This window comes from Ahaetulla prasina, chromosome 8, assembly GCF_028640845.1.
Source record: "Ahaetulla prasina isolate Xishuangbanna chromosome 8, ASM2864084v1, whole genome shotgun sequence".
Classification (NCBI taxonomy): domain Eukaryota; kingdom Metazoa; phylum Chordata; class Lepidosauria; order Squamata; family Colubridae; genus Ahaetulla; species Ahaetulla prasina.
In genome coordinates this window covers 74,757,745-74,773,402 of record NC_080546.1, presented here as the reverse complement: position 1 = coordinate 74,773,402, position 15,658 = coordinate 74,757,745, and the positions used below count along the sequence as shown (strand labels likewise).

General features: G+C 39.5%; 1 protein-coding gene across 1 annotated transcript; it reads right to left on the bottom strand.

Annotated features, from left to right (window-relative positions):
- Window positions 1-1,724: 1,724 nt before the first annotated feature.
- On the bottom strand, window positions 1,725-11,540 carry FGA (fibrinogen alpha chain). Its single transcript, XM_058193809.1, has 6 exons — window positions 11,464-11,540; window positions 9,395-9,523; window positions 7,251-7,434; window positions 5,267-5,412; window positions 2,903-3,754; window positions 1,725-2,567 (listed from the first exon to the last, which is right to left on the bottom strand). Exons 1-6 carry the CDS (start codon window positions 11,512-11,514, stop codon window positions 1,818-1,820), a joined length of 2,112 nt encoding a protein of 703 aa, XP_058049792.1. The 5' UTR covers window positions 11,515-11,540; the 3' UTR covers window positions 1,725-1,817.
- Between the last annotated feature and the right edge of the window lie 4,118 nt (window positions 11,541-15,658).

Below are 15,658 nucleotides of genomic sequence, written 5' to 3'. Positions count from 1 at the left end.
TCTGCTTGGAAATCCTATGCTCCTAGTCCTCAGTGAGGTGCTTCTGCTGAGCCTCCTCCTCAGTCAGATCCAATTTGAACTGAGCCAGCTGTTTTGCCAATGCTTTCTCATGGTGGCTGCTTAGTTCCAACAACTGCTTCCTGCTGAAGCCCTAAGGAGCCCGGGCAGGCAGGCGATGAGTGGCTGGGAGGGGAGGGGTGAGTAGAGGCCGGCGAGGCACCCCTCAACATGAGTGACATCAAGTTGGCCACACCCACCCAGTCACATGACCACCCAGGCGGTCATTAGGCAGATCATATTAGTGGTCCGCGGGATTTAAAATTATGAATTTAGTGGTCCCTAAGGTTCGAATGGTTGGTGACCCCTGCTCTGAGCCACTCTCACAGGGTGTGGCTATTCCTTACATGCATCTTGTTTGTATGTTTTGGATATAGTTTTGTCACCCAGCTTTTGCTTTGGCCATAAATAAAAGCTGTTACTTTTTGCAAGCATTGTCTGAAGTCTCACCCTCTTTGGCATCTCAGTGGCTCAGGGAAATTTCTGGGACCTTCTATAACTTAACAACTGTCGTGATTCATTTAACTGTGGCAAGAAAGGTCATAAAACGGGGCAAAACTCACTTACGTGTCTCTTAGCAACATAAATTTTGGGCTCAGTGGTGGCTGTAAATTGAGGACTATTTGTATCATGGCTGTTAAGTGAATTTGGCTTCCCCATTGACTTTCCTTGTCAGAAGGTTATAAAAGGCGTTCACATGATCCTGGTTACACTGAAACCGTCGTAAATATGAGTCAGTTGCCAAGCATCTGAATTCTGATCACGTGACCATGGGGATGCTGCAATGGTCGTAAGTGTGAAAAGCGGCCATAAGTCACTTTTTTCAGTGCCATTGTAACCTCGGTTACTAAATGAACTATTGTAAGTTGAGGACTATCTGTGTTCCATTTCTACATAACAGAGAAGAATGACAGAAAAACTGTGTTCCAAATCTCTGATTCAGGAAACTGTTATTCCAAAGGCACAGAGAAATGAAATTAGGATTAATAAAAGACACATTCTGCATCTTTTTCCATAGGAAAAATGGGAGGCTATGGCTGATTTATCCAAAATCCAGGCTGAAACGATTAAGATAAACAGTCATTTCCACGAACATCTGTAACTAAACAAAATCCCCGTCTTACAGTATTGCCCTCCAAAAGAATGTTTGGGAGTGGGCAGTATACTTGGTGAAAACCTTTAGATCCAGGAAATGATTATTCAGGTGTAAAAAGGTAAAGGTAAAGGTTCCCCTCACACATATGTGCTAGTCATTCCCGACTCTAGGGGGCGGTGCTCATCTCCATTTCAAAGCCGAAGAACCAGCACTGTGCGAAGACGTCTCCGTGGTCATGAGGCCGGCATGACTAAACGCCAAAGGCGCATGGAACGTTTAAAATCTGGTTTCATTCAGTGGTGGGATTCAGCCAGTTCGCACCACTTCGGGAGAACCGGTTGTTAACTCTCTGAGCAGTTTGGTGAACTGGTTGTTGGAAGAAATCATTAGGGCAGAGAACCGGTTGTTAAATTATTTGAATCCAACCACTGGTTTCATTGTAGTTCTTCACACAGTTACAGCATATAGAGAGCCTTCCTTTTTAGTTTGCAAAATAAGTTAAATACACCAGAAAAAATTATTAGAGTGAATCTGTTTATTTTGTTTAATAAGTAGGTATCACTCAGTTGCATTCAGATAGTAAAGAAACAAACACACACACATACACACATAGGTCTGAGGTATATATTGTTTTGGAAGTTGGATTAAATTTTAGGACTGGCATCTAGTCTGTTTCCACTGGCCGAATTTTCATTCTCACAACTTTGAGAGAATAATCTGATGGCCGAAAGGGTAACCAAATCACTCCATTTTCAATCTCATAAGGAGCATTGTTCCTTGGATCATACTGACCCCCTGAGTAGTAAATACCATTGAGATTAGCAGCTTGGCAGTTGTTATACCACCAGCCACCTCCATACACCTCGGCACAATTATCCTCCCACTGATCATTGTCTCGGTCATAAGTACTAAATTTCATGTTAGTGTGAGCCGTATATTCAATGCCATCTTCCTCTGAACCTCTGATCAGGGCATCCCTTGCTGTCCCCTTATAATTAGAGACTCTGAGTCTATAACCTTCTGATTCAGAACCTATGTGTATATTATATTCTGCATAAACTTTATCACCCTCCCAATCTTCTAGTTCAATCCGAAGGACAGTATCTTTCTGGGTCAGCATATGTAGATTTTCGTTGCCCAACCAGAATTCTCCCCTCCCTTTGACATCCAAGCTGCCGAAACCTTTCTTGTAGTCTTCCCAGGTCCGGTTAAAATTCAATGACCCATCCGATCTCTGTTGGATCAGAAGCCATCCTCCCAAAGTAGTCTCTTGGTCGCAATAAACTGAAAAAACCTTAGCGGATCCTGCTGGCGTGATTCTGAAAATGCCACTTTGGGCACCAGAAGTGTGTTTTTGGTGGATATCCTCACAGTCTAAAAAAACAAAGTTGATCAAGTTGACAGAAGTTTTCAGTTAAGTTTTATTACAAGCTCACAGGTATCCAAAAGTAATATTGCTGAAGTCAACTGTCTACGCTCAACGTTGTGCTACATGGAAAGACATCTTGCATCGTTCCCCCACCCAAAAAGTACACTTAAGATTTAAATTTATTACCTCTGGCATTCTGTATGGAACTGCCTTGCTAACCAATCACTCATGATAAAAACTCAGTGTACCCCACCTTTTTTTAAATGGCAACAAACAGACACATGGCTTTCATTAACTGAACAATGTCATGGATTGCAGTATTTGTGTCAGTTTGGTTGCAAACTTCATTTTCGCTCCCTCCACAATTATTTTCCATGAACTGGATGGATACCTGTCCCGATGTTGCCTTTCCCAAGCTTCTCCTCAGCATTGAAGCTTTGCTCTTCTACATGATGCTCTATGTTTTCATCATGTTGTATTTCTTCCGTTTCAATGATTCTTCTTGACTTGGTCTCTACGATTGTCTTGGTGTTGCCTCCTTGGGAGAAATGGTCAAATCTTGAGAAATCATCCAGTTCTCCCTCCCCTATTTCTGAAAAAGTGTCCCCTTCCTGTATTTTTCTGTGCGTGAATGATAGGGTTCCGGAATCGGCATCGGGATGGAGGGGAACAAAGTCATGAGAGCCACTTCCGCCACCTGCACTACTGATCGCTTCTTTAATGAAACCTTGCAAATTAGAACAATCGGAACCGTCAGGAGTTTTAAATTCTTCAACTGTCTCTTCTCGTAACCCATCGGGCCCACGGATGACTTTTTTAGTGATGGTTTTGATACATGTACGGCTGGTATGGACGTCAGTAGAAGGTCTTATTATTACTTTGCTTGTAGATGATTTTCCAACCTCTGCTGCTCCGGGAGCAGCAAATTTGGAGTCTGCTAAGGATCCTTTAGAATCTTCCAATATTACCTTAAACATCTTTATACTGTCAAGTATGCTTGCTTCCTGTTCAGTCAGAGGACCAGATTTATAGTGACTGGGAGCAGTAGAATCCTTCACTTGTGTTATTTTCAGGGACTTGAGCGGAACAGCTTCTTCTTCTGATACCAGTTTAATGGCATTAACTTGTACCAGTTGCTTCTGTATGTTTCCATAACTCTCAGTGTCCAGATTGTAGCTGAAAACACGAGCACACGATCCTTTGCAGGCACGTATCTTTATATCAATGTCCACCTAGGCCGTAAGGATTTGAGGGGAAAAAATGTAGAAATTTGTAAGTAGACATTGATTCCTAAATCTTTCAGAGTTATAACCCTAGTTGCAGGGGTGCTATTCAGCAGGTTCTGACAGGTTCTGGAGAACCGGTAGTGGAAATTTTGAGTAATTCAGAGAAACAACAAATATCACCTCTGGCTGGTTCCAGAGTGGGGTGGGAATGGAGATTTTGCAATATCCTTCCCCCAGGAGTGGGGTGGGAATAGGGATTTTGCAGTATCTTTTCCCTGCCACGCCGCCAAGCCACGCCCACAGAACCGGTAGTAAAAAAAATTGAATTCCACCACTGCCTAGTTGCTGCCCCATAACATTAAAAATAAGGAACGCTTGAAAGGCCAAATTCTCCCATAAATGTAGATGGGCCATCTGGAGCCACTGAGTTATATCTGGCTTCATTTCACATGACCCTGTATAATTTGGAAAGTCCTCTGCAAACAAATTGCAGATTTTAAATATCCTTTCCATGGCAGTCTGCTACAAAATTTAAAAAGTAAGATAGCTCACCTATGTTACTGCTGATTCACATTTTTGGTCTTACCTTACCAACAGATTATTTAACATAGTAAAATAACATAGTAAAATGTTGCTGCTGTGAAGCAAGAAGGAAGGGAGGAAGGGATGGGTGGGAGACTATCAATCATACAAAAAATCATTTTCTAATCCCACAATGGCTCTGAAACGGCCTCATTCATTGAAACATATAACCAGGGGTGGGCTGTTGGGGGGTCTGCAGGGGTTTGGGAGAACCTCTAGCTAAGATTCTGTGCAGTTCGTAGAACCCCCAAATCCCACTCCTGGCTGGCCCCACCCACCTACCGCGTCCCTCCCAGGAGTCCTCACGTGGCCGATTTTGGATGCAGGTAAGTGCAGGGTGCACACAGAGGCTTGGAGAGGGCAAAAAACAGGCCTACCGGAAGCTCAGGAAAGCCGGAAATGGGCCCGTTTCTGGCCTCCAGACGGCCTCCGGAGCAGGGGTGAAATCCAGCAGGTTCTGACAAGTTCTAGAGAACCGGTAGCGGAAATTTTGAGCATTTTGGAGAACTGGCAAATACCACCTCTGGCTGGCCCCAAAGTGGGGTGGGAATGGAGATTTTGCAATATCCTACCCCCAGGAGTGGGGTGGGAATGGAGATTTTGCCGTATCCTTCCCCTGCCATGCTTGCCAAGCAACACCATGCCCACCAAGCCACGCCCACAGAACCTGTAGTAAAAAAAATTGGATTTCACCCCTGCTCCGGAGCCTGGGGAGGCTGTTTTTGCTCTCCCGGAGGCTCAAGGAAAGCCATGGTGCAGGAGAGCAACTAGGCCACACCTACCATGGCCACACCTACCCAGGAACTGGGCAGACAACCCCTTGCTAAAATTTTTGAAGCCCACCCCTGCATATAAGTGATAAAAAGGAGCATTGGGAGATATTTGCGTCAGCATTTTAAAAAGATGCATCTTTTAAAAAACAACAGCACAACTCACCTCTAAACGTTTCATCTCTCCAACTTGATTCTGGATTGAGTTCTGCAAGGTTTTAATCCTTTCTACTTGATTAGCAACTCTCTGCTTCAGTGTCACCAGCCTCCTTCTCAGATCATCAGATATTTGTCCATAGTTCTTATCTAATTCTGAAATATTTATTGATTTTTATTTATTTATTTATGTCACAACAATATACACAAGCATCACACAAAATGATTATATAGTATATAAACATATATATGAGGAAATATAAGGAAGTATAAACATATATATATAAGAAAAAACAATGGGACAGAACGGTAGGCACGTTTGTGTTCTTATGCATGCCCCTTATAGTCCTTTTAGGAATGGGGTGAGGTCAATAGTAGATAGTCTTTGGTTAAAGCTTTTGGGATTATGAGAAATAAAAGAAGTTAGCATAGCCGCAGCCCTTTATACCATGTAAGTGATCTAAAAAAAATGCATTAACCAAAACTACACAGCCTTCACATTTTGATGTCTTTAAAATTATATGGAACCATCTGTATAACAGTCAGTACTACTCAGAGGTGAAATTCAGCTGGTTCTATCTGGCTGTGGGAGGCCCCACCCTCACGGTTGTCATGACGTCACTTTTTTGCGATGATTTTAAGCCTCTGTGCATGCGCAGAAGGCTTTGCGCATGTGCAGAGGGCTTTGCGCATGTGCAGATGATGGCTTGCGCCCATTTGCGAACAGGTAGGAAAGGTAAGTGAATTTCACTCCTGGTACTACTCTGTATGTATTTGTAAGACTGGATAGCGACTTAGAGATAGAACACTATATCTGCAATATCTCCTTAATGTCCTTTCTTTTCCCTTCTATTTTTTTTTTAACGAAGTATAGCTGTGGACTAAGATTGGAATCTCTCTACTATGTTCATCCCATCTCTTGTGGCTTTTTTCTATAATCCCAAAGCATTGTCTCCCACTCACTGTGGTTCCAATTAATATTGGGCTACATCATTATTTATAATATTGGAGTATACCATTGTTTGTGTTTCTCTTTTAGGTGCAGCCTATCAAATAATGAGTGGGTAGCTTAGAAACATATTAAGCATGTCTAATTTAGAACAGGATTTCTTGCCTTTCCTCTTAATATCCACCCAGATGTTCCAGAGATGGCACTGAAAAATAAATTTATTGGTCTGAAAGCATGGCAAATAATTTTCAGAAGGAAAAGTGAAAAAAATAATGTACTGGAAGAAATACTTTTCTAAGATTTGGTTAAGTAATTGGTAAAAACATTTTTTGTGATCTGGAAAATAACTGAAACAGCCCAGAATTAGATAATAATGCTTTTTTTACCAATGTATGTCAAATAGTTTTAATTCTGAGGTAAAACAAGTATGTTTTTTTTAAAAAAGAAATAGCTAACAGTATTTAAACCCAATTATTTTATGCCAACTTTCCCAGTCTGTTCTTCAGATATACTGAGGAGAGAGAATCAAAGAATTTCATATACATTTAAATTACAGAAATATAGATTAAAAGAGTTGAAAGGGACCTTGTAGGTCATCTAGTCCAATCCCCTGTCCAAGCAGGAGACCCTACACTATTTCTGACAGAAGGCAGTCCAATCTCTTCTTGAAAGCCTCCAGTGATGATGCTCCCATAACTTCTGAAAGCAAACTGTTGGTTGATTGTTCTCACTGTCAGATAATTTCTCCTTATTTTCAGGTTGAATCTCTCCTTGTTCGGTTTCCTTCTGCCCTTCAGATGCTTTGAAAAATAGCTTGATCCCCTCAATGTGGCAGCCCCTCAAATATTGGAACACTATTATCATGTCTCCCCTGGTCCTTCTCTTCACTAGACTAGCCATGCCCAGTTCCTGCAACCGTTCATGTATGTTTTAGCCTCCATCATCTTTCTTGCTCTTCTCTGCACTCTTTCTAGAGTCTCAACATCTTTTTGGTGTTTAAAAATGGGCATTTTTAAAATCTTCATAAAACTGGGATTAAACTCACCTTGTTCACTGGGCAGATATCTTTCCAGATAATTAAAAATTTCTTGTTTCAAATTATTAGATGACTTGTAACTATTTTGGCTGTCCAAAAGCCCCTTCTTAATCTTTTCTATCCTGTTTTGAAAGTCATAATTTGTTTCATCTATCAGTCCTTGAATCCTGCAACCTGAGGGACATTTAGTGCCCTAAGTAACAGAAACAAAATAAAAGGATACATGAAGTAATTGACAAATAATTGACAAATTTTACAATTGATAAATGTTACAAAATATAGGTAGTTCTCAGGTTATGAACACAACTGGAACCAGAATTTAGGTCGCTAAGCAATGTGGTTAAGTGAATCCAGTGTCATGGTGAATCCAGCTTTAAACTGACATGTCTACTCAATCATTGTGGTTTACTATGGCTTACCACATCGTGTGCACCCAAATTGTGGTTAAAAACTTCTTGTACAGATTTGTATAATTTATGCACATTTTTTTTTTTTTGTTTACATTTATACCCCGCCCTTCTCCGAAGACTCAGGGCGGCTTACAGAGTATAAGGCAATAGTCTCATTCTATTTGTATATTTTTACAAAGTCAACTTATTGCCCCCCCAACAATCTGGGTCCTCATTTTACCTACCTTATAAAGGATGGAAGGCTGAGTCAACCCCGGGCCGGGCTCGAACCTGCAGTAATTGCAGGCTACTGTGTTCTTAATAACAGGCTTTTACCAGCGTGAGCTAAACCGGCCCATTTACTCAAAAGTAACTCTTTGTATTAATTAACTTTTTGTGCCACAGCAACGACTCCATTATCCCCTCTCAATTCATAAATTAATATTTGTGTGGACAAGCACAAGTCAATATGACTGTGTTATGTGATGACTATTTTTTGAAGTTTTGCAATAAAATAAAATAAAAATCTACTTTCTGGTTAGTTATTTTTTCTACTCTGGACAGGAAAACAATTACAGGTAGTCCTTGACTTACGACCACAATGGAGTCCAAAATTTATGTTGCTAAGGAAGACATTTGATAAGTGAGTTTTGCCCTATTTTACGATTTTTTTGCCACAGTTGTTAAGTGAATCACTGCAATTCTTAGTAATACAGTTGTTAAGTGAATCCCCATTGATTTTGCTTGTCAGAAGTTCGCAAAAGGAGATGATATGACTCCAGGACACTGCAATCATCATAAATGTGAATCCATGATAGATGGATGAATAAATAAATAGACTTATTAAATTCCATTCCTTTCTTCCCTTGTGTGGCAAGAAGGTACCATATTATACTCCAGTTATACTCTACTTCTGGAGTAATTAAATAACTTGTTTGCTTCTCTGCTAGTTCTCGCAAAACACTTATCAGCCAGTGACCAGGTTAATGGTGCTCCAACTCTTAGGAAAGTGAGCAGAATGGTGGCCTGAACTTTGGCCTGAACTATTCCTAATCAAGCCATTTCTAAAAAATGTTTCTTTAATGCTTTGTTTTGCACGAGTCAAAAAGAGGGCTGTGAAAATATTTACAGACCCCTCGCATCCTGGACATAAATTGTTTCAACTCCTACCTTCAAAACGACGCTATGGAGCACTGCACACCAGAACAACTAGATGCAAGAATAGTTTTTTCCCGAACGCCATCACTCTGCTAAACAAATAATTGTCACTGTCAAACTAGTTACTAAGTCTGCATTACTATTAATCTTCTCATCATTCCTATCACCCATCTCCTCCCACTTATGACTGCATGACTGTAACTTTGTTGCTGGTATCCTTAAGATTTATATTGATATCGTTTCCTAGTACAATTTGATTGCTTATTGTACTGTATGACTGTCACTGGGTGTTGTGCCTTGTGATTCTTGATGCGTGTACCTTGCCTTTTTATGTTCACTGAGAGCATATGCACCAAAGCCAAATTCCTTGTGTGGCCAATAAAGAATTCTATTCTATTCTATTCTATTCTATTCTATTCTATTCTATTCTATTCTATTCTACTCTACTCTACTCTACTCTACTCTACTCTACTCTACTCTATTCTATTCTATTCTATTCTATTCTATTCTATTCTATTCTATTCTATTCTATTCTATTCATTAGTTTGGATATCTTAGAATAACATTTTTCAACCACCATTGGCTTTTTGTTGTCTTTTGGCTTACCCAGTCCTCATCGGCACATATTGGCCAATCCTTATCAGATTTGCAGTCCGACTGAGCTTTTTGCTCTACAATTCTGGGACCACGCATCATTTCTCCAAGTTCTGGATGAGAAGGTTCATCACTTGTCACCTGTGATGAAATAAAGGAGGGTAAAAAAAGAGACTAAATTAAGGCTGAAATTAAAGGCTGAAAACTCACCCAGTAATAAAATAATTCCTTTCATAAATAATTCATCTTTTAAATTAATAATCCTTAGTAGTTGCTAAAAATAATCATCAACTACATTTAGACACTTGCTTCAAAATAATGAACTATTCTTTCTTTCTTTTTTAATAAATAGGTAACAATCGTTCAAAGAAACAAAACCCATAAAGTTTTAAAGAGAGACTCCATCTCTGGCAATAGGGGCCTACTTCCTAATTTTATAAATATGGATTGAGTGATTAGTTTCACTACTTGAAAAAAATCCTCTTTTCTTATAAACAGATGATATTACATTAGAATTGCTTGATTAGGACCCATGGAAGCACACAGTAACATCTAATCAGATTTAATTTAAATCCCATTGATTTCAATAGGATTTCAATGTAGCTCACCTGTTTGGATTCAGACCATAGTGTTCTTAGTGGTAAATTAACATATTACAAAATACATTAAATATTATGAGTTGGATATTGAAATTAGCAATTGCAATACAAGTATGTCAGATAGCTTAACTTGACTCTCCATTTAATTAGGAGACATATTTTAATTTCTGTCATGGGACTTTAAATTGTGAAGTGAATGCATTGATATACTGAGAAATTCTTCCTTAATATTAACTATTAAAGTAAAAATTTAAAAAAAAGAATGTTAACTGAAGTACAGCTTTCTAGATTTAGATGCTGACTACATCAAAAGGCACATACTGTGATAATTTTGATAAGTTCATGTGCATTTCGAATAGGGCGTATCAGCTGTGTAGTAATTTATTTCAAATACAAAATAATCTTTAACTTCAACCAAAGGATTTTCAAATAGTATTGTTAAAATAATTTATAATACAAATCATGATGTCACAATTTACTCTTCACTGGGGCTATTCCTAGAACTATATTGTTTCTGATGTAAATGAAGATCATGTCCTATGAATAGGATTAACTCTATTGATTATTGATAACAAATAATTAAACCTGAAATAAAATATTAAAATCAGCTATACTCTATCCTTCTTGTTCAAATGTTATCAGGAATTACAAAGTAATCAATGAATCAGTGAATACTAACAATGCTATATCTCTTGGACTGCCTTTTTATCATGCAAGCCAGACTGAAACAGCAGCTATTGAAATGACTGTAATATGCTGATTACCTGAGTTCCATTGTCCCAGATTTTTTGTTCAGAAGTCTTTGAAATGAGTGGGACTTCTAAGTAGTCTCTTATAGTTTTACAATGTTAGTTTTACGGTAATGCATTTGTAGTTAAGTGCCCCTGTGTGAGCCTGACTTCCAATAATTGTATGAACAAATGTTAGAACGTAAAAAGATGTTTCTTTATTAATATTATAGATAACATGTTCAAACATGTCATCAAGATTTTGTACAAAAATATAAGGGAAATGCCTATGAATAATGTATACTGTATTTTTAGTCAAATATTTATAAAGCAGCCACAGTTTCTAAGCAAGCAAGATGATAAACAGTCTTTGTGAGCACTGAAAATCACAAAGACACATCAGGATATGGGAAACATCACAAACTTCTTCCGGGTACCCGTCAACTCTCCTAAGATCGAATTACTTATACCATGCATTGAACATAAATAGGAGTTAAATGTGGCAGTGCGATTTTTACACATGGGCACACAACGGGAAATACAAATTTTATCAACAAACATCCAAGTTGGTCCAAGAATTATACCACCCCAAGAGAATATTTGAAGTGGAAAAGCTGTTTGTCTTGATCATATTATAGTGTATTTGACAGCGAAGGGATGAAATATGTAGCTGCTTAAATAGGCAAGCAATAAAAAGAACACAAATCAATACAACCAGGAAAGGGAAAAAAAACTAGATAAAATATATTCATACCAAGGCGATGCTGAAGGACAGCAGTGCACAGAAGATTCTTAGCTGAAACATCTTCAGAAAGGTATAGATGTGGCACAAAGGAATAGCTTTCACTTAGGCATTTTTGGTTATATTTCTATCTTTGTTTTGTCAATCCTCCTCCCCTTCCTTCATTAATGATTAGTTTTCTTCTGTTTACACAGGCATATTGCAATCTCTGAGTTTGGTGACCCAGCAGCTCTTGCACAAGCTCTTCAATTTGTTTTTTGACAGTCTACTCTAGTTGCTCAATGCTAGCAAACATGGAAGGCAAGTCATGGTTGCTCCAACCATATTCCTGGAACTGAGATTGTCTAAAGGTTGAAATGAGTCATTTCAAGGTAAATTGTAGAGAGGAATCCAAGATTAAGCACAAAGCAAATGTAATGACAAACAGATGCTATTTCTTGCATTACAGGAGTAGGTTGCAGAAGATAATTTGTTCTCAAACTTTTCTACCTCTTTGTAACATCTAGATCTACAGCTAAGAGATCTCTGGAAGGGAAAAGTTTTTGTACAAATTCTGGAAGATTTATCTATGCCACTCCTTTTGTCTATCTGTCTGTCTGTCTGACTTCTTATCCCTCTCTCCCCTCCATCCCTATAAGGGAGGTCCCTTAGTCCCTATGAGACTACGATGGAGGAGGTGAAAACACACAAATAGACCCTGTTTTGAAGGGGATCTCTTGAATGCCATCTCAGAATGGATGAATTTAACATGAAATGAAAAAAAGTTATCTTGGGAGGGGGAGTTATATATCCCCCCAGAGGCTGGGTAAGATGTAGTCAAATCTAACTAAAAGGTAAAAGATAAAGGTTCACATCGCACACATGTGCTAGTCGTTCCTGACTCTAGGAGGCGGTGCTCATCTCCATTTCAAAGCCGAACAGCCAGCACTGTCTGAAGATGTCTCCGTGGTCATATGGCCGGTATGACTAAGTGCCAAAAGCACAAGGAACACTGTTACTTTCCCACCAAAGGTGGTCCCTATTTTTCTACTTGCATTTTTTACATGATTTCAAACTGCTAGGTTGGCAGAAGCTGGGACAAGTAGCGGGAGCTCACCCCGTTACGCAGCACTAGGGATTCGAACCACTGAACTGCCAACCTTTCAATCGACAAGCGCAGCATCTTAGCCACTGAGCCACCGTGTCTCTCTCACTACATCTAACTACTAATCTAAGTACGTCTGAGTTAACTAAGTAAATTATTTGCAAGAACTAGAAACACGTTTTTATATTTCCATGCTACCCAGTTAAATTTGACACATAGAAAGGATTGTATTCCATTTCTATTCATATTTACATACTTTCCTACTTATCCCAAAGATAGTTCTCAAAAGGCAGCTGGGCTTTCTTTGTTTTTTTTCTTTTGAAAACATTTCACTTCTCAGTCAAGAAGCTTCTTCAGTTCTGACTGAATGGTGAGTAATGGAAGGATTTACAATTGTTGCAGTCATCTGAAGGTTGGCCTTTCACACTAAAGGTAAGTACTTAGCTCTCTGAGAGTTGTTGAAGCCACATTGCCGGAATATCTGAAAAGCTCAGGAGGATTTTCAACCAACCCAACATACATGTGCACTTCAAGCCCAAAAATACACTACGGCAGATGTTTGTTCATTCCAAGGATAAAACACCTGGACACAAACTGAACAATGCAATATATGCAGTACTTTGCAGTGAGACATGTTTTTTTTTTTTGTTTGTTTTACATTTATACCCCGCCCTTCTCCGAAGACTCAGGGCGGCTTACAATGTATAAGGCAATAGTCTCATTCTATTTGTATATTTTTTACAAAGTCAACTTATTGCCCCCCCAACAATCTGGGTCCTCATTTTACCTACCTTATAAAGGGTGGAAGGCTGAGTCAACCTTGGGCCGGGCTCGAACCTGCAGTAATTGCAGGCTTTGTGTTCTAATAACAGGCTTCTCTATTGCCTGAACTATCCCGGCCCTTAACATGTGGAGTTAAGGTCTGTACATTGGGGAAACAAAACAACCACTTCACAAACACATGGCACAACATAGGAGAACAAACCCAGCAGGACAAGATTCAGCAGTCTATCTGCATTTTAAAAGACAAAGGTCACTCTTTTGAAGACAGTAAAGTCTACATTTTGGATAAAGAGGACCACTGGTTTGAAAGAGGGGTAAAAGAGGCCATCTATGTTAAAACTGAACTGCCCTCTTTCAACAGAGAGGAGGGATATGGCACCACTTATCTCCTGCCAACAATACAGTACTTTCAGCAGTTCCAAGAAGGTTCCACACCTATTTACATTCTGATTCAGGTGATCCTGAGAGTACAGATAAACTCCCAAGTTGCCTCAACGACTCTCTGAGAGCTAATAACTAATCTTCAGAGTGCTAAATATCAGATGACTATAAAGAATATATATCCTTCCATTCCCCACCATACCTGGAAATATTGAACGTATCAGACCTGAACACCTCAATTTTACAAATATCATGTTGAGGTCTGCCAGCAGCCTGCAGCGATGAGGCTGAGGAAGAGCGTGAGCCAGTCCTGGAGGCTGGGGAAGGCCCGGATGAGGGCTCTGCGTCGGAGGCTGAGGTGGGGCCAGTGCCATCGGGGAGTGAGGTGTGGATTCCAGAGCCTCCAGAGACTGACAGTAGTGAGGCAGAGGAACAGGAGGAGCCTGTTCCTAATGCACTCATGAGAAGAGCTGCCAGGAGGCAAGAGCAGCTCAAGCAAAGAGGATGACTCGGGAATAGGGCCAAGAGATGATTGGCCCCTCCCATAAGGCTTAAAAGACCAGCAATAGCATTTGGGCTTTTTGCCGGAAAACAACGTTGATAGCTTCATCCTGTTGCATTTGTTTTGTATTGGTGTCTTCTGAACTTTTGCCAAGAAAGGCCTTTGGCAGTTTGCCTAATTGGACCAAAGTTGGTGATAGGACTGAGGAATTGTGTTGGGAGGAATTTGCTTTAATTTAGTTGAATTACGTTGAAAATGAAGTAATTCTCAGCTGTTCGAATAAAGTTTTTTTTTTTTCACTGACTGAGTTTCCTACTACCTACCTGGGCCTGGGTCACAACATATCAGTCTGATTGGCTGCCTATATTCTTGTAAATTACCTTTGTAATTCTTAGGTCTTTGGTTTTTAGGTCTTTCTTAGGTCTTGAAGCATTAAGTTCCCTGAATCTAACTGTAGATTATCCACACATAATAATCAGACATTTCAATTTCAATTCCATTACTACTTGTGAATTTACTCTAATTTAATGTGCTACAATAGCAGAAACAGTAATGGGAATTGAAATGCTGAATGCCCAGACCATCAGAAGTCATTGGGATAAAGCCTACGGATATCTCGGCATTTTGGATCAAGCACAGGCAAGATAAGCAAAGAATACATTCAAATAGTGGGAAAAATGCTGAAGAGAAAACTGAACTGTGGAAACACCATTAAAGTCATCAAAATCTGGGTCATACCTGTGATATGATACACTGCTGGAATTATTAACTGGACACATGTTAAAGGTTGGTAGTTCAAGACCCAAGTAACATGTGACAGGGTGAGCTCCCATTACTTGCTTAACTCTCGCCAACCTAGCAGTTAGAAAGCACATGCAAGTAGATAAATAGGTACAACTTTGGTGGAAAGGTAATAGTGTTCTATGTGCCTCGCATATAGTCATGCTGGCCACATAACCACAGAAGTGTCTTTGGACAACAACGGCTCCTTCGACTGTGAATCAGAGATGAGTATACTGCCCTCTAGAGTCAGGCACAACTGGGGGTAGGGGAAACCGTTATCTTTTTATATTTCTGAAAAGACTGTGAAGATGAAGAACCCCATGAATTAGTCTACCTAGCCTTGTAGTATCAATGCTAATATTGGCAGTAGAGGTCCAGCTGGTTAGGGTCAGGTATAATCTATGCTTTGATGACTTCTTCTGCTCCAAGCTTTTGTTCATTTCTTTGATGGTAAAGATTATTCTACTATATATCAGACACTTGATATTTAAGGGATTCAGAGTACCATTGTTTGGGATTTAATAAACAAGATACTATTATCTGCTGCCATTAGTGATAGGTGTAATATATTGCTGAAAAATGACTCAATAAAAGCAGGGTTAGTAAAACAGCAACTGAATTTGTTCCTTATATATCCATTTACCCAGCAAGAACAGATGAAGATTTAAGATGAA

Coding starts and splice junctions, on each gene's coding strand:
- FGA (XM_058193809.1), bottom strand. CDS start 11,514: ATGTTTCAGCTAAGAATCTTCTGTGCACTGCTGTCCTTCAGCATCGCC. Junction 9,524..11,463: donor TGTCCTTCAGCATCGCCTTG/GTATGAATATAT, acceptor ATTTCATCACAG/GTGACAAGTGATGAACCTTC. Junction 3,755..5,266: donor GAGAGATGAAACGTTTAGAG/GTGAGTTGTGCT, acceptor CTTACGGCCTAG/GTGGACATTGATATAAAGAT.